Consider the following 26,011-nt stretch of genomic DNA (forward strand, 5'->3'; position numbering starts at 1 on the left):
GAAAAGGTGGCATATATCCTACCCTCCTGCTAAGCATCCCTCCCGATTGGCTGAAAGAGAGGGGAGTCCTGCCCCTCCCCCCCCCTCCCCCCCCCCCCCACACACACACTACAGGGCTTCTGATTCAAGGCCCTTAAAATAACAGTGTCCTGGGATCTTCCCATCCCACTGTTAATTCCCCAGGAGTGCTGCCTTTCTTCCAGTTTTGGCTGCTTCCTGAGCCTGGGCTAACACTAACATACCCCTGGGATGGCATCTTCTGGCCCCCTTTAGGTATAAAGGACCAGTACCCCCCATTACAGCTCCTTTTATGAGCAGAGGTGAAGGGGTGGTGTTCTGCTCCTGTGCATTCAGCTGCCATATTGCATGCTTCAGAGCAACTCTCATGCTATGATTTAGTAATAATATCCAATGCAAAGGTGTCAGTCACTGCACTACTGCAGTTCCAGTTAATCTGTATTGGCACTATGAAAAGAGAACTGAAACGTGTAACAGGATGCTAACCATCAGCATCAATCACAGTTGTTGCAACTGAGGGGTCTGCAAGGCTATTGTTTTCAGACTGAAAACTAGAGCTGGGCAGAGAAGCTGCCTTGTGGATCCCAATAAGTTAAGGCTAGAATATCAGAGAAAACATGCAAGCAAACCCCGACTGAGATAGGAAGCAATTTTTATTCATACTGTTTGATTTCCTCTTCCAATTCATCAATCAAAACCAGATGGGAGAGTATGAGCTCTACTAATTCTAAAAATTTGAAAGCTATAGAGCCAGATTTTAAAGGTATTTAGGCACCTAAAGATGCAGATAGGAGCTAGTGGGATTTTCCAAAGTAGCTGTCTAATATCCATTGGTTTCATTGGGGGTTAGGTACCCAACCTGCTTAGGTGGTTTTGAAAACCTCACTACTCCCCTCTCTGCATTTTTAGGAGTCTTAAATGCCTTTAAAAATCTGGCCCATGTTGACCAGAAACAATCTGTCACTTGGCTAACCACAGTTACTATTTCCTTTGGTTAATAAAAGTTAATATTAAATGCAAAACATGTTTTGACAAATAGACTTTTGTTGTTACGTATCCAATACATTTAAGGTAATTTTAACTAATAAAAAAACAATTTTAAAATGCTGGTTTTGTGCATTTTCCATTGAATCCCAATTTGTAATCAAATACAGCTAGCAAATAAGAAATGAATCACTCACCATTTTCTAACATAAAAACAATATAAAAAAGAATCCAAATTATTGTTTAAACTATACAATTGGTTAAAGAGAGATTAATCGATATAGTGTATCCTCATGGTTAGTAAAAAGAAGTACCACATTTAGTGTAAAGTTTATATCTGGTTGCCAATCAACATGTTTTAATGGTTATACCAACCAATGAAAATTAGCCTGTCTTTGGGAAAATAAAAATATACATAAGATTAAAATCAAGTATTTAATCTAGGGTTCCTGCTTGTTGATTTAAATCATGATGAAAATTGGTGACTTAATTCAATCCCCACTGCATGTGTAGGAGTAAAACCTGATTAAAGGTTTTACAACAGTGCTGAGAAAGCTTCCAAATGAAATTTGAGTCATCAGTTTAAAAAAAAATGGATATGATTTGACATTCCTGGTTTTTCTAAGCAAAGAACATGCACAAAAAAAAACTTTTCAGGTCATGCATATACCTCATAAAGAAGCAAAAAGAGTGATGCTATTTTCTTCTCTCTTTAGAGGTCAGTTTTAAACAGTAACCACTTCACCATTTCTGGAAAGACTAGGCAATTGGGAAACACTGAATTATAGAAATGTATTAAATAAAACGTTATGCAACACTTCACAGCCAGGCATTTCCCTTGTGAACGAGTGGTCACTTCTGACCCTCTCACCATGTCACTATCTTTGCCAAATAGTCTCTCTTTGGTCTCAGATTTGTCTTTCTTAACTGCTTCCTTCTCCGATATTTACCTTCAATCTCTTGCCACCTAACTTTAAATGTCTCTACCTAAAAGACACTCATCTCCTGCGCTGAAGAACTTCTGCGAAGTTTTACAGAAAGTGCTTAATGAATCTTCCAACATATCCACCTCATTCCCAATGCCCATATTCTTTTGTGGGTTTACAAAGGCGCACAAGTATTACCATACTGGATCAGGCCCATGGTCCCTCTAGTCCAGTATCCTGTCTTTGACAGGCAAACACTAGATGCTTCAGAGGGAAGCTGTAAGGAATGCCACAGTGGGCAGATATAGGAGAACTTGCTGTCCATGAAAGTCTCATTCTAGATGGGCTTAAATCCTGAAGTAGGAGGGTCAATATTCCTTCAAAAAAATTGTTAGCATTGACTACAATAACTGGATGTTCTTGTGATCCAGAGAAATGCCCAGCCCTTCTTTGAAGTGTGTATATTTATAATAGCATATCTACTTACAAACCAAGTATTTCACCTTCCAGGTCACATTAATCACCCCGGTCCTTTTTTTACCCATCTGTTGAGCTCTTAGGAATTATCTTTTAATGGCTTTTTTTCTTGCTTCACTGAAATCTCTGGAAGCCCATTATCTGTCTGTGGTTACACCTTCATCAGACCAGTCAAACAGGCTTCTTACTGGTGAAACCTTCTTTTACACAAGCTCTGTAGGATGCCTTCCACCTAATTAGCATTTCAGTGTTTGACAGGGATGTAACATAGATTCTCCAGAGTGAAATGAGTGGTCAAAGACTCACCTGTGAACAGTACTACAATTATTACAACACGTGCAAAATAAAAATAAGTACAGATACAATCTTTGTGAGAAGCTTTGAGCTGTTTTACAGTGTTCAGATCACTGGCTGATGGAACTAAAATACAGCTACATCTGGCTTTCAAACATCACCATCCACATTAAAAGTGCAGACCTGGGGATGACTTTCATTGGAAATGTATAGGTTAACTAATTCAGACATACGTGGAAAATACATAGAGTTGAGATTCCATCTACTGAAACAATTAACTTAGGCTCTGCATATAGAAATACATGTTCATAACCATGATTCCTAATAATGTAAATATTTTCATTCATTAATTTGAATGGTGCATGATCTACTGCTGCAATTATAGAGCTCAGGTGAAGCTGTTGAATTGTCCAAAGTATCTTCTTAGTCTTGCAGTGAAACCTGTACTTGTGCTCACATGCTATGCTTGGCCATCAAAGGTTAACTTCCTCATTATTTACATTATGGTAGCAGGCCCTAATCAGGAGCCAGGCCCCAAAGCACCTAGCAAAACAGCCCCTGCTCCAAGAGTTTATAATCTTAATTAAGCAGACATGACAAATGCATGTAAGCGACAGTTAGTGCAGAAGTGGCTAAGAATGAGAATGATAATACATGTTTGACATTCACCACACTATATTGGCCAGTCACCTCTTAAAACAGCCAGAACAACTGGGGTGAAGTCCTGCCCCTATTGAAGTCAATGGCAAAACTCCCAGAAGAGGAAGTCCGTCAAAACCGTAGAAAGTTCCCCAAAGGAACTTTGGCTGCTTCTGCCTCTGCCAGCTGGAGTCTCTGGCTGGCTCTTTGTAGCTGCTTTCCTCCGAAGCCCACGTGATGGGGGAAAATGGAGACACCTGGTCCTAATGCCCACAGATACATGTTAATGCCTTGGACCCATTCTGTCCAAGCCAAGCATTTTCCAAAGTTATCCCCAAATAAGATACACAGAGCACCATTTTCAGACTTGTTTTAGCTGCTATATGCCCATAGCTATCTGGGAACTCTTCTGCTGCAAGAAGAATCCCGTGCTGGCACAGAGGATTTACCTTGTCCCCTGGTTTGGGGATGGAGCCTGGGAAAGGGGGACAAGTGGCCTCTTGTGTTCAGGTTATTCTCAGCTGCCAGAGTGGACTGCTATGATAGGGCGCAGAACAGGCCCCAGTGCTGCCAGAATCCAGGGCCCATACAGGTGGCAATTGACCACTTTTGAACATCACTACCAGCTTCCTCTGTATTGTGCCAAGGACAATTTACATGCCCCTCATCATTGGAGTCTTGATCTCTTGGTGGCAGCTTCTGCAAGAGAGCTTTTTCATTACAAACACTTATGTAACAACAGCCTCTATAACCTTGTGTAGAACTGTGACAAACTTCTTGGCACCTTCTGTGCTACATAGCGGGGAATATAACAAGTTACGCCTAGTCATACAAGTCTACGGTTTACAGTTTGTAATGGGATAAGTTAATTACACTCAAGACAGGCTAAAATGAAATACTTTCAGCTCACATGCTCCACAGACTGGGCATTTTCAGTCCCTCTTTCCATGTTAATTCACATCACCTACAGCTAACTCCTTTTCTTATTTTGTCTTGTCTCTCTAACATGACAGCAACATTTGGGGTTTACTATGCTAGTGTTCTCCGTTTCACGGCTTTGTTTCTTTGGGTTCAAAATACCAATAGCAAAAAAATAGACTGGGTTTATTTGAGCAACCCCCTCAGAAAACGCATCTTATCAACCGGGTATCACTAAACAAACTGTGGGGGAAGTTTAGCTTCCCCCAAAGCCTCATTCCAGCCATGGCCAAGAGACAAATGACTATTTACTAAACTCTTGTGAAGGTCTTAGGGCATAATGTCCTGTTGGGGCTACTTGTTCCAGCAACTCTTCAACACGAGCATGAAGTAGGGCTGTGAACAGACACAAATATTTCAGTAGGGTTTGATACTGTTAAAAACAGCCCCATACACAGCCAATTCCAAAACAAGACAGATTATAAACACTGTAGGGTGCCAAAGATACCCTTGACTACTGGAGAACTTTACAGGGCCTATGAATGACCAAATTAACAAAGAGTGAAAGACTCATGCTGTATCCCCAGACATACACACTTCTAATTTAAAGAAACATATCATTTATTTGGATCTGCGCTTCCACCAAGCCACCAAGCCACGCGAGCCAGCATACTGCAGGGGATTGAGGTATGCGCTAGTCCACTACAGAATTTCAGCAGCTCCAAAAGAACAAGATGAAGGGAAGAGCACTGTAGGATATGAATGTTCTGTGGTTATATAATAAATGGGCTAAGTGAAAAAACTTGTAAGGATTTTTTAAAACATGTTTACCCTCTCCCTCTTCACAAGCTGTCCACAAGTACCTTGTGATTTTCAAATTTATTCAAAGGCCTATTTTATTGTTTTTAAACTCAACTTTTGATAAAGTTTGAATTCAAGTGGTGATGCTTAGCAATGATTGGTCAGGTGATTCAAGTGGTATTCAAGTAGCCCGATTAAAATTAGCATAGGTTATGTGTGTGCACGTGCACAAAACAAACTCATCTTAACATTCCTCTTTCTGCAAACATTTGTGCAAGAAAGCTCATTCATTAGATTATTCACGGAAAGCACACACAACCAAATAAAGTTTAAGTGAACACTTTCCCCTTATTCAAACAAACCCAGTAGTCCTGCAAATTGTTCTATATAGGGATTAAGGCAACTTCTTTCATAAAATGTAAATTCCTATAGCAAATCCATTAATGTGGCTTATTCAGTTTTGTGTATAGATGAAGCAACGAACACTTGCATCACATTAAACGCAGCCAACTCTGTAGGTGTGTCCCATCACCAAATCTCACCATTTGACATCACTCCCTTCTCAGCAGTTTCATGTCTGTTTGCAGATCTTAGATAACAGTAATAGATGATAATCTTACGTCTTTGCAATAAGCAGTTACATTTTGTTTATAGCCACAGGAAGATAAGAACTGTATATGAAATGTCCTCACTTGTAATGTGTATTGTGAAAGATTTTCAGCTTGGAAGTGAATTGCAACAGATAGTTTCAGAGTCCCATTCTCTTTTAGTATAGCGATAGTGTTTGAATGGATATTTAAGAGGAAGGGTGTTTGAAAGTCCCATAGGAAATTAGACATTGAATGACAGAAGCAGATCCAGTGTCTTAAAGGCATTTAGCTAGGGTGAAAGTACCTTTGGGACATGCTATCCAGATCAATATCTACAATAACTCACAATAATCCTTCCTGTAAGTTTTGGGGATCTCTGTCAGTGGGTGTCCATTGGTGTTGCAGTGAAGCTTGAACCATGTGTGCTGTCACTGCTGAGGCAAGTACCACAGGAGTAGGAGTGATATAGGTTCAGGCAACAGTTCAACACTTCTATGTGCATGTGCCGCTTCCATGGCTGGCTTCATTAGAAGCATCTGCAGGAGCAGGTAAGGAAAGCAGTCAGTTTTCAAAGAGATACCCAGTATTTGGCCTGTAGGAGTCAGCAAGCCTGCAGTGTTGCACAGAGTGGATTCAGGGTCATGGACCTCTCTCCCCCTCTCTCTACACACCCTCCCCAAGTAGCCTGGCATCTCTCAGGTTGGAAAGTGCTGCTGTAGAGATTAGCGCGGGTCTCTTTTTAAAACAAAACTGATCCACCATTTTGAGTTAGGATGCTTACCAGGATAACATTTTCAGGTTTTTGTTAAAAATCAAACTCGCAAGTCAAGGCATTTCTGTAGTATAGGTTCAACAGAGGAGAGAAAATTCCTCACATTTTATCACTTCTTGCTTGTAATAAAAATCTGACAAGGTTAAAAGAGTTTTTCAATTTTGTTTATTGTCTCTACATTGCATGCAAAGTTACATATGGGAATTGTCAACTTGTCAAATATAAAATAACAACAATATTAATAATAATAATAAAAACTTAAGTTCAGAAACAAAAGAGTAAAAAACCCAGTAGCAGCAAAATATTAATGATGGCATTAACATACACTTAAACTGATCACATTAAAAACTATTTTCTGTCAGGATAGGTATTCAAGCATAATATTCAAACCTTATTCTTTTTTTAAAAAGTCACATTAAAAAATGTTAACATGGCAGGATGATTTAAAAATACCAATGTTTAAAACAACATTATCCAACCTGTAGACAGACACTATATGTATCTGTATCTAGTTTCTTCAGAGGTATATACAGAAACCTGCGTGCCTCTTCATAGTAATCCAGTCTCACATCGCCACAGATGGAGCTTCCAAAAACATCCTCCGAGCAGCTATTCTCAGACATTTGGGGCACTCTCCAGACTTGAAACACTGATTGTGGAAGCACGCTTTGCAAACTGTTTACACACACAAGCAGGTGGGAAAAATTGCATCAATAATTGTATTCCTTGTAGGATGGTAGTTTATCCAGATATGAAAGTAACTGAAGACAACTCATGACCAGGACAATGAAGCACAAAGTAACAAGGTTAATTCCATATTTTGATCCCAAGCCAATGAACCTTGAAGTCAATTGGAGTCTTTCCATTGACTTCAATGGGCACTGGATTAGGTCCAGAAAAATCCAATGTAACAGTAATACATTTGCTATTTCAAACTCAAACTGAGATATGTAAACCCATACCAAGAACACACTTGAATTTTGTTTTAACTTACATTCAGATGACACACCCAAGTTTTCAAATATACAATAAACTCACTGAGACAAGACAGTCTGAAATCAGTGGGACTACTCATGTGCTTACAATTAGGTACGTGCTTAAGCACCTTGCGGAATCAGGGCCTGAAACATTATACATGCATGTGCGCACACGCTCACAAGAAAGCAATAGATTTGGGCTGGAACATACCTGTACATCTTTTACATGTGGCAATCTGAAATGGGAAGAGTACATCCGAGCTCTGGCAAAATTCACAAATAAATCCCTTGGCTTGACAAAGCTAGAAGAATTGAAAAAGTTCATTACTTTTTTGATGTTTATTAAAAATTCATATTTCTAAAAATATATGGTCAGTTGTAGCTATTCTTCAGGCTATACACCAGACACAGAGATTTCCTTACCTCACAGTTTTCTACATGAGATATGGAGCTTTTTAGAATATCCCTGAGAAGAGGCACTAACAGCCCTCGTTTAATCTTCACCAAGTCATCCATTGAGAACAGATGCAGCTCTGTCGTCAGGTGGCTGGAGACCTGTTCAAATTCTTTCAATACACTACAGATTAAAAAAAAAGATAAATTACAAAGTGACATGTTTATTGAGAGCATGTTTAGCAAAACATGTAATTAAGTGTAGACAGCTAAGTCTAATCAACCAGGAAGAACATAAAACTGATATCTCCATACACAGCAGAACTTAGTTTAACGGAGTTAAACTTGTGAATTTTGCAAAAAGCCTGAAAGTGATAATTTTTTTTTTCCTGCTTCTTAACTAACCTTAGAAGAAAGAATATTAAGTCTTGCCTATCCAGTTTCTGCTGGAGCGTTCGTTGGAAGGCTACAGTGAGAACTTTCTTGACTTGTGGGCGAGGGTGTATGGGGGTCATTATTTAATATAGCTTTTTCTCCCAAAGTTTGAGTTCAGTAAGTATTTAAACTAAAAAAAAAAAATCTGTTCTCAATTGTTTAGGCATCAATCTTGTCATATGCAATAATCCCACCAATTCACTGATCATCCATAGAATGCTCACACAGAAACAGCATAGATAATTTGCTACTTTAATGCATAAAAAAGCAGTAGGTTGTTGTTGGTTTTGATTTGTTTTGGGGGCTTTTGGTGGTGGGGGCGTATTAAAAAGCCTTTTAGACTATACAGCCATTGCAACAAGCGCAAGATGACCACTATTGTACATTTTAACTTTCATTTGCTAACCATAACTGGATGGAGAAGGAGTGCATCAAAAATGCTTAGTTTTGACAATAATATTTTCATCAGTCATCGAATCATTATTGTCCCTAGCCCTATAGTAGAGAGAGAGACTAAAAGTTTACTTTAAAAAAAAAAAATTATTTACTTGCCTGGTTTATAAAAGACCTCTAATTCTGTGGGTGTAAGCAATAGCATTTAAATGTCTTGCCTAGAACTCAGCTCAATGTCCAAGTGCTATGATATGCACCCACAATTAATTGCAGGTGCAAAACAGAGGTCCATTATTTTTCCATTTTATAGTTATTACATTAAGCATTGCAGGCAAGCGTTTGATTTAGACAAAAAATAATAAAATTTGCTGGAAGAACATCTTACTTTTCTTTAAACGCACCAATGTTCCCTACAACCACAGAGAAGTTAGGCTGATTGTGCAATGAAAGAAAGTAGTCAGAGCTGCCTAACTCAGACAGAATATGCACATTTTCTACAGCTTGGTTTGTGTCATTAGTTAAATGAAGATGGAATGAATACAGTCTACTAAAGAGCCATCATTTGAGCAACATATGGAATAACCACTCTAGTCACCTTAGAAAAACTTTGAATAGAAATTACATTGCTGAGCAAGGACACTCACATTGCTCCTCCAAGAGGAATAGTATCAGAAGGATGAAAAAAAATTCTGCCAAAAATAATTACACACATCTAATCATCTCTCATAGGGGTTTCTACAAAGATACTGGGGGGGGGGGAGAAACAAGCTGCCTTATAAAATACACTATCACTTGACATTTGCAATAGATAAATTTGCGGGAGAAAGGAAGATATCAGAATTTTTGATGATCATATGGAACTAACATCCTTAAAAAGTGCGTGATTAAAATTTTTTCTGGAGGGGGAAGCTCCATGAACAACTATTGTACTTTTACCAAGTATTTACTATACTTAATCATGCTCCATACCTTTCAGCAAACCTGCAGGTTTTCAGTAGTTTTTTAATATGCAAAAGCTGTTCTTGTATCTCCTAAAGGATGAAGGGTAGGAAAATGTAGTATTTAAAATGAAAAGCAGAGCAGCATACTTAAACATTCAGAAGTGTTTAAGAGCACTAATTTAGACAGTGATATTTAAAAACTAGCATTTCACCAATACAGCAGGTTTAGTTTAAAATTAGGAAAAAATACAGCAGAGGGTTAAACAGATCAGCTATATAATACACCAAAAGGCCTGCCCCACAAGTGAGTATGCATAGCCAAAATATACAACCCGAAGCTGCAAGTTGTTCCTGCAGAATCAAAGACTATATAGAACCAATTGCTATGCCCCAGGGAAGGGTTTATAAGCCCTTCCCTTGGGTACACAAGAGCCAATAGACTTGTGCTGCACCCTTCTGTCCAACCAGTCAGCCACAGAGACACCCTCCTCTCCCCAACCCACAGGGAGGTCAGTGTGCCCACAAGAAGGGCAGGGGGGAGTGTGAAATCCTTAGAGGAGCCAACTGTTTTCTTTCCCCAGCTGGCCAGACATAGCTGCTTCATGGGCAGAGAGCGGCAGCCAATCAAACTGCTAGTGTCTCCTGGTGGCAGGTACTTGTTCAACAGGGCATCCAATTCCCTGATAAACTGAAATTGGAAGTGGATTAGGAGAGGGCATCTCTTAAACAAGGTGGGAAATAGGTTTGGGGCTCCTAATGTCTGGTACAGAAAGGAGAAAAACCCCTCTTCCCCGTCCCTTTAACCCTCATAGGAGTGGACGGTGCTAGTACCAGGTGGATTGGAACAGCGGGAGAAAAGGGAGGCTGGTAGCAGACCTCCTGCCCTGCAGGTGGTACAGCTAACAAATGAAGAATGGCCTGCACTGGATGAGTTATTGCCAGATAGTTCCCAGATATGTTACTTAATAAAGCGGCAACCTAATTAAACCAGATTCCTGGGGTCTAGTCATTCTTCTGGCAGTGTGCAGGACAATGCCACACACTTCAATTACAGAGAAGCTGCATTTACCCTGACTCTGTTCAGTTCCTTTGCTTTTGTATAGAGGGTTTTGTTGATACACGACACATTGAAGATGGGGTTTTGCCATATGCTGAGCAGCAGGTGTTTGGAGAAGTTACAGACATAGTACTTTTTGAAGTCCCATTTCATCAATATTCGGGCAGGGATGGAAGTTTGCGCATAACTATGGCAACAGTCGCAGAAGTACTTCCCCAGGTAATCACAATAGCGGAGTCTCCTGATGTATTCTGTGGAAGATGAACAATGAAGATAGTTTTTAGAAGAATGATTCTTTAAAGAATTACGGTATTGCCTTTTAACTGTGTCAATCCAGTAATAAATAAGTCAGATCTACAGAAAAACAGGCTGGGTGAGGTTGTTTTTTTAAGAGGTAGACTCATGGTCAGATTTAGTATTCTGAATTAAATATGGAAACCTCTCTTTTGCCTATGCAAGACTGATCATAGTTATCACCATCAAAATTTACACAGATCCTTACTGGAAACACTTTTGGCTGCTTCCCACAAAACAAGTTCAGGATTGGTTCTTCTGGTTACAGGTGTAACCTCACTAATTCCTTTGCATAGTTATTGTTAATGATTCTCTGAGTCCCTGATGTCAACTCAAATATTAATTTTGTTCTGTCAGGCATGAGCGAATGCCTCTCTTTGTATAATGGAACCAGTATAGGGCTTTACACTCATTTTGGAGATTTCCCATGCAATGAGACCCGATGAAGTGGATACATCTGAACATTACAATGCATTAAGCAGTTTGTGAAAAAAGTATTCAAAGATTCTTATAACTTCAACAGGGTTTTGTGGTCAAGCCTTTAAAAATAAGAAAACTACTTATAAACCCCCTTTCTTTTTAAGGCCAGTTGACAGTATCAATTGGTAAGGATTACGAATTCTATTTCAAAAGAATTTTCTAATTAAGATTTATGATTTGCAGCTTGGAGACTTATATTTTACTATTAGCCTACTTCAAAAAAGTCAAGCTATTTTACAACATCATAAATAATGCTTCCAGTTTTATTGTTGAAAGTCACCACTTCTAACTGTGGATAAATAAGTAGCCTACAGCTGATGGAGAAGGGCGTTGTGTTCAGGCTGTAATAACATTTCAGGTGGTGATATGATCCTATTGTGCATTGTGCTACGTGCATCCCCAACCTGGAGTGTTTTCTTCTAGTTAAGGTATTGCCAGAACTGCAAAATATATCCTGTCAACGCAGGAATATAGGTTGGCAAACAACTGGGAGTTGCTTGGTGTGGTATGTCTGGAGGGTTGTGTTTGTGTTTCAATACTTACTGAGTTCTATTGGGGTTCCACAACCAGCACAAGTAAAGTTTTGTGCAGCTACAACGGCATCTCTCCTGTACAAACAGAGAGAATTAAATCAGACTATCCAAAAGCATATCTGATCAGTTACATTCTCCCAGAATGACAGACAGCTGCACTAATACTTATGAATATTTTCAACTTGGAAGTCTGATCATGTTACTCAAAAAAACCCCACAATGTAGGAAGAGAAGTCAGTTGTAAAAGAGAAGTTCTGTATGTTATTTTACAGTGGAACTCTAAGCTAATCTTTGTAGCATATGCAGACACTGGTACCAGAGATCATGGTATGCCAGAAGTACGATACTTCCCCATTCTTTCATTAAGAAAGCTTAAAGGGATACTGGAAAAAAAATCACATTTGTCTGAACATTTTGTACCCGTTATTAATTACAAGTAACACCCAAGATTGTTTTAACAGAAGTTGGCAGAAAAAAAAGTTATTAGTTTGTTTACTTTGTGCATTTGACAGCACTTTAAGTAGAGCGAGATTCATAATTCTTCTGCATAGTCTTTTGCTTGCTGAAAAAAAAAGTCTTGAGCCAGCAGGGAAGCAAAAAACCAAAACCCCACAACCCTCAAAAAAAGTAACTCACCATATTGAGTAACAGTATATAGACAGTGTTAGTCAGGACATAATGACTCAGCAAAAATAGGCATTACTACATAACTTCCAGTGAAACACTGGAGAACAAGGTACTGAACAATAGGCCTGATCCAAAGCCCAGTGAAATCAACAGAAATCTTTTCACTGATCTCAACAGGCTTTGGACTGGGCTTAGTGTATAACAGAAACAAAATGACTAGTCCCACAGACAGATAAGTACTTGAGACTTACTTGAGTGATGGGTGAATACTAAATATTATTTGAAACCTAGGTGGGGCCCAATCTGCGGTTCCTCTTAATCTGGCTTTGACCTTTATTTCTTCTGCCAGATTCCCACTAGACTCAAGTTCCTTTGGAATCTTTTCTTTATTTGCATACTATTGAAGACAGAAAGATAGACTTAAGTGTGGAATTTAACCTGCAACCTAGTAGTTGAACAGAAGCTAACATGCTTTGCAGACTATGCAATGAAATGTCACCTTCAACACTCCAACAGCTGTCAGTACAATCACAGTTTTGATACCCAGTCATGTTTAGTAGCAACTCTTGAAGGACTTCTTGTGTTCACAGAGATCCCGTTTACATGATTGTCCTACATTGCATTAAATGCATTAGAGCTTTCTAACCAAGACAGACTCCCCCTTCCCTCGCCCCAAATTGCTTAAAAATAACCAAACCCTGAACACACAGTTATATCATTCTAAGCATCCTCCTTCTCCCCATGCCAATGAGGCAGCTGCACTGAACGCTCTGAATAATAAGCACATTGTTTTCTGTTCAAAGACTTACTTTCGCCTTAGTTTTGATCAGGCACCTAGACAGCTGAACGTTAGTTTCTGTCTGTAACCAATGTTTCCTGAACTCTCGGTAAAGCTTCTGTGCTGTTACTTCAGCAGAATTGCAGCCCGGATCAAAAGATAATCTGAAAATTAAGCAAGCCAAATGGCAGCATTTCATAAATAGATTGGTGTCCTCCACATCCCTGAAGATTCCTCACACACCTTCCCTCCCTCCCCCCCCCCCACTCTGATTCACCTATGCCCTCTAGGACCCTTGTGCCACAGCCATCAAACAAACTATGTTCCCTTCCTGCCTCTCTTTAGGAGAATCACAATATGGCAGGGAAGAGTATTGCCACCCGGCTATTTACTAAGTTATGAGAAATACAAAAAGTTACCTTTTATCTAGAGATGCTGCAATATTTTCCAAGTCTTCAAGTTCTGCAGAAAAGGAGGAAAAATTTGTTAGCCCTACAAAAGCAAAAACCCTCCACTTCCTACCATTGTATTCTATCTACTTTAGGTTCTTATATGGCTCCCATTACCATAGTATCTGAGCACCTGACAATTCTTAATATATTTATCTTCACAAGAGGGCTGTCAGGTAAGGAAGTGCTATTATCCCATTTTCATCAATCATCATCATCACTCCCATAACCGCATTGGTCGTTGGGGCGCCATCACTGATGAGCAATCAACCAATTGTCTCCACCCCTGATGATTGTGTGTCAGTGCTTGAGTCTCCGCAAAGTCCATTCCTGTCCACTCTTTTACGTTGTCAGTCCATCTCTTCTTCTGTCTACCTCTTCTCCTCCTCCTCTGTACCGTCTCTTGGAGGATGATCTTGGATAGGCCAGATGATCTTGTTACATGGCCGTACCACTTCAGCTTGTGCTTCTTCACGGTTGTCAGGAGGTCTTCATATGACCCAGTGCATTGGGTGATGACGTTCTGCACCTCTTCATTAGTGACGTGGTTGAAGTAGGAGATGCCCAGGATTTTAGGGAAGTATCTCATCTCTACCACCTGTATTTTCCGTTCAAGTTCTGCCATAAGGGCCCATGTCTCGCATGCATACAGAAAAATGGAGATGACCAGTGCGTGCAGCAGTTTCAGTTTGTTTTCCAGGGAGATGTTCTTATTCCTCCAAATTGGCTTTAGCTTTGCCATTGTTGCTGCTGTTTGCACAGTTCTTGCCAGAATTTCTGCCTTTGATCCTTCATCAGTGATGATTGCCCCCAAAGACTGTTTCACTGTCTCCAGCTCTTGTCCACTGACAGTGATATGTGAGCTGATCCCAATGTCATCAGCAAACCAAAGATTTGAGATTGTTCACCCCACAGTGCTGACTGTGCATATGTGATCTTCTAGGGCACCAGTCATTATGCGCTCCAAGTAGATATTGAACGGTGTGGGCAAAAGAAGGCAACCTTGCTGGACTCCAACAGTGGTGCAAAACCACTCTCCTATTGTGCCATTGACAAGAACTGCACTGCTGGCCTTGGCATACAGTTGTTTAATGGTAAGAAGAAGCTTACAACCAACATTGTATTTCTTCATGGTTGCCCAGAGCGCTTCGTGCCATACTCAACACCTTCTTGAAGTCAGCAAAGACATGGTAGATGTCCTGCTGGTGTTGTAAGTACTTCTCACATAGAACACAAAGATTGAAAATCTGTTCTGTGGTACTTCTTCCAGCACGAAAGCCAGCCTGTTCTTCAGCGATGATATTCTCCACTTCAATCTATTCAATATGATTTTCAACATCACTTTGCTGGGATGGCTAAATAAGTTTATGGTCCAGTAATTTTGATACAATTACCTTTCTTTGGCAGAGTGATGATTAGTGACTATGTCCACGTGGAAGGCCACTCATCGGTCTGCCAGATCTTGTTGCAGATCTTGGTGAGTACATCTATTACTATTTCTCCTCCGAATTTCATCAGTTCGGCTGGGATATTGTCAATACTTGTAGCCTTTCCATTCTTGAGTGATTTCACAGCTGTCTCCACTTCTTCACGCAGTATTGGAAAGTAATCCTCCCCTGTTGAATCTGGGCTGTCTACACTAGGATCTCCATTTGTCTGGTGATTTTATAGATCAGAGTAGTAATTTGTCCACCTATTGATGATGTCCCTTTCTTCTGTAAGACTGTTCCCTTCTTTCTCTTGAATTGCGTTAGCTTTTCAGATTTTTTACAGATGGGTAATGGAAGCAGAGATGCTAAATGACTTGCCCAAGATCACACACGAAACCTGTGGCAAAGCAGGGAATTGAACTCCGGTGTCTCAGCGGCTATATGGGGAATCTGTGGTGTGTGCAATTTGGGCACTACCACATACATTGCATGTGCACGTTAATATACACGTCAACCACTGGAAAGTATTCTTGCTGTAGAAATGAACTCCTGTATTATTATTATGTATGACAGAGTTTTAGCACTTACGAAAAGCTATTTCAACTTTTCCTATTAGTAATGCATGATTACCAAGAGAGAAATTTTATCATACACCTGTGAGTTTGTACTATAAAATACATACCATGGCAACATGTAGCTCTGGAAAAGTGGCATTGAAGTAGTTAGTAAATCTATCCAGACTCATTGTAACTTACAGCTGCATAGTTTGAAAGTCTTACCAATAATTACAAATTCATCGTCTGAGTCACTATCGCAGGGAAATCTACCGGCCTCATGATGTGACGGTGGATTTACTGATGAGCTGACCTGCAGCACAGCACAACCTTTAACAAAGTAAATGATCCATTAATAAGAGTTTCATGGAGGGATTAATATATTGATCTGTGCACTATTTTAAACATTCTGTCACTGTCTTCTCCTCCCTCTCCATCAAACAAAAGCCACACACTAAATGTAGAATGAACTTTTAGGTTGTATGTTCTTTGGGGGAAGGGTTGTCATTTATTTTGTATTTGTAAAGTGCCTGACACAACGGGCCCTGATCTGGTTGAAGCCTGTATTAGCTATTGCAATTATAAATATTTAATAGTAATGTGCTTCCCCCACTCCACACACTTCTACTTCAGTGATTTCCCCCCAAGAAGTTACATCATTTAGATTCATGTTATCCTATGTATTAAAATCCCTTTTGGGACATGCCCATTTTACAAATTCATGTACTGTACAGTGTTACAATACCATAAGCCTTTGTTACCCTGACTCATACTACATGTGCACAAATACTGCTTGAGATTTCATCCTACTCAAATGTCTAGTGACTGATCCATGAAATAATGAAGTAAGTTATAAAGCAAATGATGATAGTCAGACTCCATATCCCGTAATACAAAAAAGGAAGATGAAGAAACCACATTACAAACGTTGCACTTGAAGGTGGGTTGTTGTTTTTTTTTTTTTTTAAATCCTAACTTGACAGTTTCACTAACAAGGAACGTGAACTACAATTTCTAGTGAATCACAGTCCAGCACAAAGAACTACATATATCCCCGGGTACACTCCAAAGAGAGATACAAACCATAAAAAAGATACACAGATGTGAATATTAAAGAAAAACTGGCAAGCATGGGAATCATTTGGAGAATCAAATTTATCAGGGATACATCTCATAGGACAAGCAACCTTTTATTTTTGACAGCCTGTCTGGGGAGTCAGTGAAGATTAGACAGGACAAGGAATTCACTTATGTGAAACACCTATCCCAACTCTTTCTGTAGGGTAATCACACAAAGGCAGGCAAGAAGTACTGCATTATGGGTTAAAATTAAATAACTTGCCTTCATAGCCACTGTCTGAAGAAGCAGAAGAAGCGGATTGTGTCTTTACTCTGGTATAAGAGGATATTTCTGAATCAGTCTGATAGCTGCCTAGTGATCCACTGGTTTCCTCTGTATTCCAGGGCTCTGCATGTTGACTTAGGATACCGCACTTCATTTTTTCCAAAGATGCTATGATCATATCTGCAACAAAGAAGTGTGCATTCTCCTGGACACAGAAAAGAGGAATGTTAATTACTAATTTACTTCTTAGTGTAATTAGTGTCAGCTTCTCTTCCCAACATTAACAAGCCAAGAAATGCATAGTTAAAGCATACCTGGCCTTTAATTTAAGAAGCTGCAGGAAATTAAAATAAAACAATGCGGGTAAAAGGTACAGTATCCAAGAAACTCAATTTATGTCTGTCTTAATTTTTTTAAAGCGTATTTGTTGCATTTATTTTCTTTCCCTCTTTTAAATCAAAAGGAAGAAACTTAAAATGCTTAATTAAGTACTCTCTTGGCAGGTGTGTATATTTAGGCATTTTTAAGGGCTTATTCCCAAGATTACAACATAAATTTTAGTAAGCATATTTTAAACCATGTAGCGTATTTACTAGGATTTAATTAAAGGAGTGAGGTATATATAAACACATTCGTGTGCATATTAATTTTGAAGTGGCGAGGTGTGGCAGGCTTTAATACTACTTTGAGATTCTCAGATGAGGGATGATAACAGAAGTGCAAAAGCACTTGCCTATCTCACCGACTTAATTCTTTAATGTTTGCAAGGTATAATTAACCCCATTTTACAGGTGGAAAAATGGAAACTTGTATGACTAGCTCAAAAGGTCACGCAGGAAATTGTTGATAAAGCCGGGGACAGAACACAGATCCCCTGGCTCCCACTGTGCAGTTGCTTGCTTGCTTGCATGCAACTTCAAGGCCTGATAGGAAAGCTCATTGCTTAAAAATACCCTCAGGATCTAGTGTTGCAACTTGTGAATGCAGATATCAAATAATCCACTAAAAAATTGAGTTACTGCTCTAAAAATGGCACCAGTTGTAACTGCAACATTCTTCACAGCAGTGTAATGGAAAGCTGTAGTAATAAGCTCTATTAAATTATCATCACTTAAGAACAATTAAAAATGAAAACTTCAGTAGACATTCTTCAACTTTTTAACCATCTTTAGGACAAAGAGGTGAACAACAGATTTTATTTCTAAACAATTCCAATAAAATGGCATTTTCTCAACAGTACAGGTCCTCATATAATGTCTCAAGAAGTTCACACGGGTGCCTGAGGAAACTGTATCTTAAACTACATGTTGTTCGATTATCACTACTTCTTTGGTTAACAGTTTGCCACAGAAACCTTTCAACAAGATTTGGGACATACCATTAAAAAAGGAAAGAGAATTAAACAGTCATTTTTTCCTGGAGGGGAAATACTGATAGCAAGGTGGTTCAGAGAAAGTTTGATGGATGCTGAATGGGGGTTAATACCTGGTCACTGGCAGATCTCAGAATACTGCCATGTCCAATGGTTAAGAACTTTCCTGCAAGACTTTGTGTTGCCATGTGGCATTTACATGAACTCTGCTCTCACCCCTTTTTCGCCACCTTCCTTTTATACACTGAGCTCCTTCCCTTTAGGAAACAGCTCAGGGTCATAGAAGAAAGGTGGAGAAGACCTATTAGGTCATCTATTCCCTCTCCCTCCTAGGGCAGGATTGTAACCTTCAATACATAGATTAGTGCTTTGTCCAATCTTCTACCAGTTCCCCTGGGAGACTACTCCGTCGTCTAATAGAGGTCAACTGTCAGGAAGTTTTCTCCTGATATTCATCTTATTTCCCCCCTCTTAGTTTTATCCCATTACTTCTAGTTAAACCCCTTGTACCATCCCTGGTGTCTGAACCCTTTAATGCTTGTTATATTCTCCCCTCTCCCTTTCATAATGACTGAGCACTTTGATCTTTCCTCTAAGATGACAGACTCCTGATCATGTATATAGAGGGGGCAGTGCTGCCTAGTGGACAGAGCACTGGATTGAAATTCAAGAGACCTGGGTTTTATTCCCTGCTTTGCCACTGATTGGCAGGATGACAAAATGATGGGGTCTAAATTAGCTGCTACCAATCAGGAAAGAGCTCTTGGAGTCATTGTAGATAGTTCTCTGAAAACATCTGCTAAAAATGCAGCAGCAGTCAAAAAAGCTATCAGAATGTTAGGAACCATTAGGAAAGGGCTAGATAATAAAACAGAATACATCATAATGCCTCTATATAAATCCATGGCATGCCTACACCTTGAATACTGGGTGCAGTGCTGGTCACCCCATCTAAAAAGATATATTAGAATGGGAAAAAGTACTGAGAAAGGCAACCAAAATGATTCGGTGTATGGAACAGCTTCCATATGAGGAGAGATTAAAAAAACTGGGACTTTTCAGCTTGGAAAAGAGATGACTAGGAGGGGATATGATAGAGGTCTATAAAATCTTGACTGGTGTGGAGAAAGTGAATAAGGAAGTGTTATTTACTCCTTCACATAACACAAGCACAAAACAAATCCTGTGCTATACTTTCACAGAATAGCATGAAATAATGCAGATAAAATGGAGGAATAGGAAAGGGGAAAACGTTGTTTGGAAAATGTTTGGAATGAAAAGGGAGTATCTTTAAAGTATTACATTCCCTGGAGTGAGTGAAAGGAGGGTGTGTAGATGGGGCAATATTGAAAAGCTTGGGCTGAATTTTCATTTGTAAGAATGCTCATCCTAAAACAGAATAAAAAAGAAAAAACAGCAAGTTGTAAAAGACTAATTTTGGCATCACTAAAGTTTGTTCTTCTAAAGCCGATCAGAAGGAATCAATTCTATGTAGACTGACTAACAAACAATCAAGTGTAATTATTCATAAGTGATTATTCTGTACTAGAATATTGGTGCAATAGATCCAGGACAGCAATGCTCTCACCTTCTCCACATCTACAGGAAGCATGAAGATATCCTGCAGGGAACGGTTCAAGGAAATGCTTAAAGATGAAGTAGCACCTGTAGGCATAACAATAAGCATTATTATTAGTTATTTGTTTCTTTGCACTAGCCACAATGTGTTAAGTGCTTTCCAAGAGAAAAACTTGCCCTTGTTTTCCAAAACTGTCACCGGGGGTGGGAGGGGGAAGAATTATCAAAGGTAGAGACAGTTTGAGAGGCCTTTGTCTTCTGAAAATACAGACAGTACTTAAGTTATCCAGGCAACCTGGAGAAAGTATGTCAAGTTTAGGGGAAACAAAGCTTAAATACACTGCAACACATAACTTCATTGTAAACCTGCCTCAGAATTCTAAGCAAAACCCAAAGCTGTTCATTTAGTACACTACCAAACACATAAAATACCACCACAGTGAACTACAAACCGGAGTGTGGACCCGAGCAGTTAAGAAAAGCCACATGGCAAAGCCAGGGCACTCCGTATGCTACCCTTGGGAAACTTCATGTGTTATTACAGTAAGCACATGAAAAGTTAATGGTGCTCAGAACTGTTAGCCACTGGCTGGAAGATAAGACTCACACTAGCACAATACATGTTTCAGTGGGGGTCTAATCATACAGGGGCCAGCTGCAGACAGTGTGGGTGTTGGTTTCACATGAATGCAAGAAGTTCAGAAAAGTTTGCTGTATATTTCCATATTTCCTGAATCCCTACTGCATGATAGCATATGTAGGACCACCATACATAGAGATGCAGCATTTCTCATTTTACAAAGTAGCAGCTGCTGTTTTCATTTTTACAGTGCTTACTGGTGATTTTGATTAATATAGAAAACAAAAGCACTATCTCATCCCTTTCAGCACCTTTTTATGACAGAGCAGAGCATACTTTTGTTTCTCTATAGCTCTTGAGTACCTACATTCAATCACATCAACATGATGTGCTGGAATGGGTCTTAATTCTTGTTGAAATTAAAGCCTCACCTTCATTAAAATGAGTTGGCTCATATTCTAATATGTATTTTGTATTCAAATCCTTAAGAACCACTACTACAAGAAATTAGCCAACTAATATTGACAAGATAGAGGGGCAAGGGGATAGTTTATACAGTCACAACAAATATATTATATATTTAATTTATTTATTTTAAAGGAGCATATGATAATAAGACCTGTGCTTACCACCACCTTGACCACTTTGCTTGTATATTGTTTCTCTCTTCCCTACCTTGCATGTATTGACTTGTTTCAGTTAAAAAGACTTTGGGGCAGGGCCTGGCTTCTTATGTACTCACACAGCATCTGGCACATTCTGGGTATACCACAATATAAAATGATTTAGAACATCCAGATGACAAGCAAACAGTCTGTCTTTTTCAAACTAGACCATCTCCACCACAGACCTTCTGCTTAAAATGATAAACTATCATGAACAGAGAGAGACTCCCGAAAACACATAAGAATAGTTTATGCAAGTCATCCCTTCCAACTAATTAGCACTGAACATTTCTCAATACGTTAAGTGTTTTTATTTGGCTATAATTGGACACTTCACCTTGAATGGTCCTTTAGAATGTGTTAACTATAATATGTGCTAACTACTTATGCTAAACTGTTTGATCTTGTATTTAGCTGTGACACAGACCTGAAGAAGAGCTCTGTTTAAGTTCCAAAGCTTGTCTCTCTCATCAACACAAGTTGGTCCAATAAAGATATTAACTCACCCACCTTGTCTATCTGGAACCCACACGGCTACAACAACACTGCATACATTGAAGATAAAGTAATCCTGTCCTCCCCATCTTACTACAAAAGGGTTCAATTTCTCGCTGAAGGAACTTAGTTAGGATAAGGCAGGGGAAGACAAAAAGACCTAACACAGGATCACACTAAGTAAGAGTATTTTCCTCTTTAGAAGTCTGTCTTCTCATTCAAGTTTTAACTCAGCCAAGTTTCACCAAAACATTTGATTAAACTTATAACAATCTAAAAATTTTACTTCCTTTTCAGATTTTAACATCTTTGCAGCCTCAACTTACATCTGCAACAGATCACTGTATGCACCGTTGCAGTATGAGTGAGCTAGCCATACTTTGTAGCTACCAAGTAGGATAAATGTCCACCTGCCTAGTCAGGTAAAGGTGTGGAAGGAGAGAACTGTGCCAGCTGGCTATAACAGCAGGGATTACACACAGTCTGTAGGAGGAAGCTAGGTGGGGCCTGACAGCAACATGTTGCAAACTGTGACAGATAAAACTGTATGCAGTGTTGTAGCCATGTGGCTCCTAGGATATTAGAGAGAGAAGGTGGGTAAGATAATATCTTTTATTGGACCAACTTCTGTTAGTGAAAGAGACAGAGAGAAGGTGGTCCAATACAAGAAATTACCTCACCCACTTGGACAAAATTGTCAATTTGCTTGCTAGGCACTGTGCATCGCTGCTCTAACCCTGCTGGGGTCTGGGAAAGGACATTTCAGACAGTCACATTAGGAAACTGGTTACTCTGAGTAGCCTAGGCAAAAAAATAAAGCTAAAGGGAAGTAACAGCCATTTTGCTTGCCACACACCTATCACCTCAAAGACCAGGAAAAGCAATTCATTTAAACAGTTACCTAGCAAAGGTAGAGATTTGCATTTCAAATTAAACTGTACTGAAGTCGGGGGGGAGGAGGGAACGGTCCTTAGTGTGGCCCTTTTAAATCAGAGATTATTGGAGGGGTCCTCAGAGGAAGTTTCACAGGATAAGTAGAAACAGCTTCATAGTTAAAAAGCAAATTCCATTAAAAATAGGGTGACCAGATGTCCCAATTTTATAGGGACAGTCCTGATTTTTGGGTCTTTTTCTTATATAGGCTCCTATTACCCCCTAACCCCTGTCCCGATTTTTCACATTTGCTGTCTGGTCACCCTAATTAAAAACCAGTTTGTCTGGATTTAAACATCAAGCCTTTCATTTTCCTGGGTTTTTTCCTTAGCAGTGGGAGACAGGACAGCAGGAATCACACCAACATTTAAATAGTGGGAGTGGATTTGAGAGGGACGAAGCTTGCTTTCAGGTAGGAATCTAGCTGACAATTAATGGAATGCCAACCAGAAAACACTCTGGTATAATTCCCACTCTAAACTTAAGCAGTTCATTTCTGGTCTTTCGGCTTCCTGCTCTCTTTTACTAGCCCCTTTCTCCTGCCTCAGTGCAATTTCACAGTCACAGTTCCAGTGAGGGAAGAAGCTCTCTCATACCACTCTCTGCCCTAGGCCACTAGCCAGTGGTTTAACTGACTGAAGAGAGGAGCAGAGGCCCGAAGTTGAGGATTTTGGAAGTTGTATGATCTCTGAGATGGCACAGTAAGTTTAAAGCTCTAAGCATAGTATAAAGAACCAAAGCAAATTTTAAAATCAAGAGTTGTTTTTTTTTTTTTTTTTAAGATGCTTTAGGAATTATTTTGGGGAAGTTCTTTGGCCTGTGTCACACAGGAGGTCAGACTAGATGATCACAGTGGTTCCTTCTGGCTTTGGAATCTATGAATCTATTTTCTTTGCTAGAGCTGAATGAGGTGCTTCCCCCCCCCCCCCCCGGCCTCCCCACATTTGGGAGTACTCCGGTGCCCTTGCCCTGGGCTGAGGCTAGTGGGAGCCGGCCTGCAGCCAGGGACTCTGGGCGGCTGGAGCCAGTGCTCGTGCTGCCTGCCCACCTGGTGGGGGATGCTCAGGTAGCCTGGGGCTGGTGAGGGGGCGACTCTGGGCTCCAGTCGGGGGGGGGGGGGGGGCGGAGGGGCAGGGCCCAGGCAGAAGTAACCGGCCAGCCGAGGGCTAGCTTTCCCAAGCCCCCTGGTTCACCCGCCACCCATGTCTGAGCCCTTCCTTTGTATGTGGGACTGCCTCCCCCAGACCTTGGAACCAGTACCTCAGCCTCCAGAGCCCTTAAGTTGCTGACACACTCCCACAGAATTCCACCTACTCTCTGGTCATTCTTGGCTTTTAGTTTAATCCCTTTGGGGACAACATGGCAGAAAGGCAAGGAGCACAGGTTCAGCAAAGGAATTTTTTTAAGCACAGTCACTTTACTTTAACAAGCACTAGAAAATTACATATCTTTGCAAAACAACAAATGTCCGGGGGGGGGGGGTGTGAGTGAGAGTGAGAGTGAGATACACACCAGTCCTCCAATCTTATCTCATCCTTCTGAGAATCAAAGGTATGCTCAGCATTCAGGCTAGGTAGAGAGTCCCTCTCTCTCCCCCTCCCTCCAGATATTCTTGGAAGTGGTAGTGAATGGCCCTGCTCCACTGAGAAACACCCCTTCTTAAATACAGTCTATGCTTTTTTCCCAGGTGCCCAAACTGAGACATTCCAGCCCCTTCCCACCATCAGACTTCTGAGTAGAGAGTTCATTATTCCATGGGATTGGGTGCAGTTGCAAGACAGTCAAAATTGATGATCTGGGGGCTTTTAAATTATAGTCACTCAACAAGGTGTCAAGCATCTTTCCTGGGCTGGGCACCAGTCTGGAATGCAGCGCAACAGACTGGCCTTGACAACGGTTTTTCCAGCACAGAATGCAAAATTGTAGTCAGCACACAGAATGGAAAAGATTGCAAAAACAGAAGTCATAATTTGACAAAGACCTATTCCACTATGCCTGATAGGTAGGGCCCTGCATAGATACAAAATTTGTATCCGCATCCGATCCGCAATCTGCAAAAATGGTCCGCATATATACACATCTACATCCACAGATAAGGATATCCATGGATTTGCAGGGCTCAAATGATAGGACCCTAGCACCTCTGAGGACTAACTGATGTGGGGGAGGAGGGGGAATTAGGATCTACAGTAAATAATGTTTTCACCCCTCGGTATTAACACAGGCAAGGACATTTTTAGAGTGTTTACTTCATCTTTAGCACCCCTCAACCCATTCTGGCATTTGTTTTCCAGATGACCACTACACTAGCCAACATCATCAGACTCATGAGACATGCCAAAAGCCTACATTGTTTGCAATAAGACAGATAGTTCCATGCAACATCAATGCATAACAATCCCTGGCAACAGTTTGCTGACTTGGCCAGGATTAAACTATCCAAACCTGCATGACTAGCTGTACTTGGTTACAAACATAGGTGAGTTTGTTTCTTCCCTTGTCTATTCCAGACACAGGGGTGGCTCTAGCTTTTTTGTCACCCCAAGCACGGCAGACAGGCCGCCTTCGGTGGCTTGCCTGCGGGAGGTCCCTGGTCCCGCGGATTCCGTGGCATGCCTGCGGGAGGTCCGCCGGTCCCGCAGCTTCAACCTCCCCCTAGCCGCCGCCAAATTGCTGCCGAATCCGCGGGACCGGCGGACCTTCCGCAGGCATGCCGCCAAAGGCTCCCTGACTGCCGCCCTCACAGGGACCGGCAGGGCGCCCCCCACAGCTTGCCGCCCCAGGCATGCACTTGGAACGCTAGTGCCTGGAGCCGCCGCTGTCCAGCCAGGATCCAAATACATTGTGCCTGGTTCAGTGAACAAAGCGCCTAACTGGAGCAAACCACAATCATCACAGCCACATTAATCAAGTGCTCACAGTGTTTATGAAACTATATGTCCCAAATAACTAATTATTGTTAAAGTCCCTGATCCTGCAATGGGGTCTGCCCATTAAGGAGCTCACTGCAGGATCAATACATGTTTTGAATTAACATGACATTAGCCATTTACAGATGAGAGAGACTACAGTACGTGAGGGTGGAGCCACAGAGTCTGTCACATGTGCAATGTTGATTTTAGAGTAACAAAAACAGAAACAAATGTGTTTGAGGAGGTTTTTCAGGGGGTGGGGAAGCAGTTATTTATGATACCAGGGCAGCCTGATTTTCCCACCCTTACACCAGCAATTCACACCTTGTCAACCTTATGTTTCCTGGATGACTGAGGAGCTAATACGATTA

General features: G+C 40.5%; 1 protein-coding gene across 6 annotated transcripts in view; it reads right to left on the reverse strand.

Moving 5' to 3' along the window:
• Nucleotides 1–6,567: 6,567 nt before the first annotated feature.
• Nucleotides 6,568–26,011, reverse strand: part of RUBCNL (rubicon like autophagy enhancer) — a 50,905-nt gene continuing 31,461 nt past the window's right edge. For all 6 annotated transcript variants that reach the window (XM_042842714.2, XM_042842712.2, XM_042842713.2 and 3 more), the window contains 12 exons: nt 20,066–20,142; nt 17,103–17,310; nt 15,986–16,090; nt 13,747–13,789; nt 13,359–13,491; nt 12,801–12,946; nt 11,933–11,997; nt 10,628–10,866; nt 9,587–9,648; nt 7,820–7,973; nt 7,608–7,698; nt 6,568–7,094 (listed from right to left, as the gene is read on the reverse strand). In XM_042842714.2, the coding sequence (XP_042698648.1) occupies nt 6,985–7,094; nt 7,608–7,698; nt 7,820–7,973; nt 9,587–9,648; nt 10,628–10,866; nt 11,933–11,997; nt 12,801–12,946; nt 13,359–13,491; nt 13,747–13,789; nt 15,986–16,090; nt 17,103–17,310; nt 20,066–20,142 (1,433 nt within the window). In that variant the 3' untranslated portion in view covers nt 6,568–6,984. The remainder of the gene's footprint in view (nt 7,095–7,607; nt 7,699–7,819; nt 7,974–9,586; nt 9,649–10,627; nt 10,867–11,932; nt 11,998–12,800; nt 12,947–13,358; nt 13,492–13,746; nt 13,790–15,985; nt 16,091–17,102; nt 17,311–20,065; nt 20,143–26,011) is intronic.

Source organism: Chrysemys picta, chromosome 1 (assembly GCF_011386835.1).
Source record: "Chrysemys picta bellii isolate R12L10 chromosome 1, ASM1138683v2, whole genome shotgun sequence".
NCBI classification, from domain to species: domain Eukaryota; kingdom Metazoa; phylum Chordata; order Testudines; family Emydidae; genus Chrysemys; species Chrysemys picta.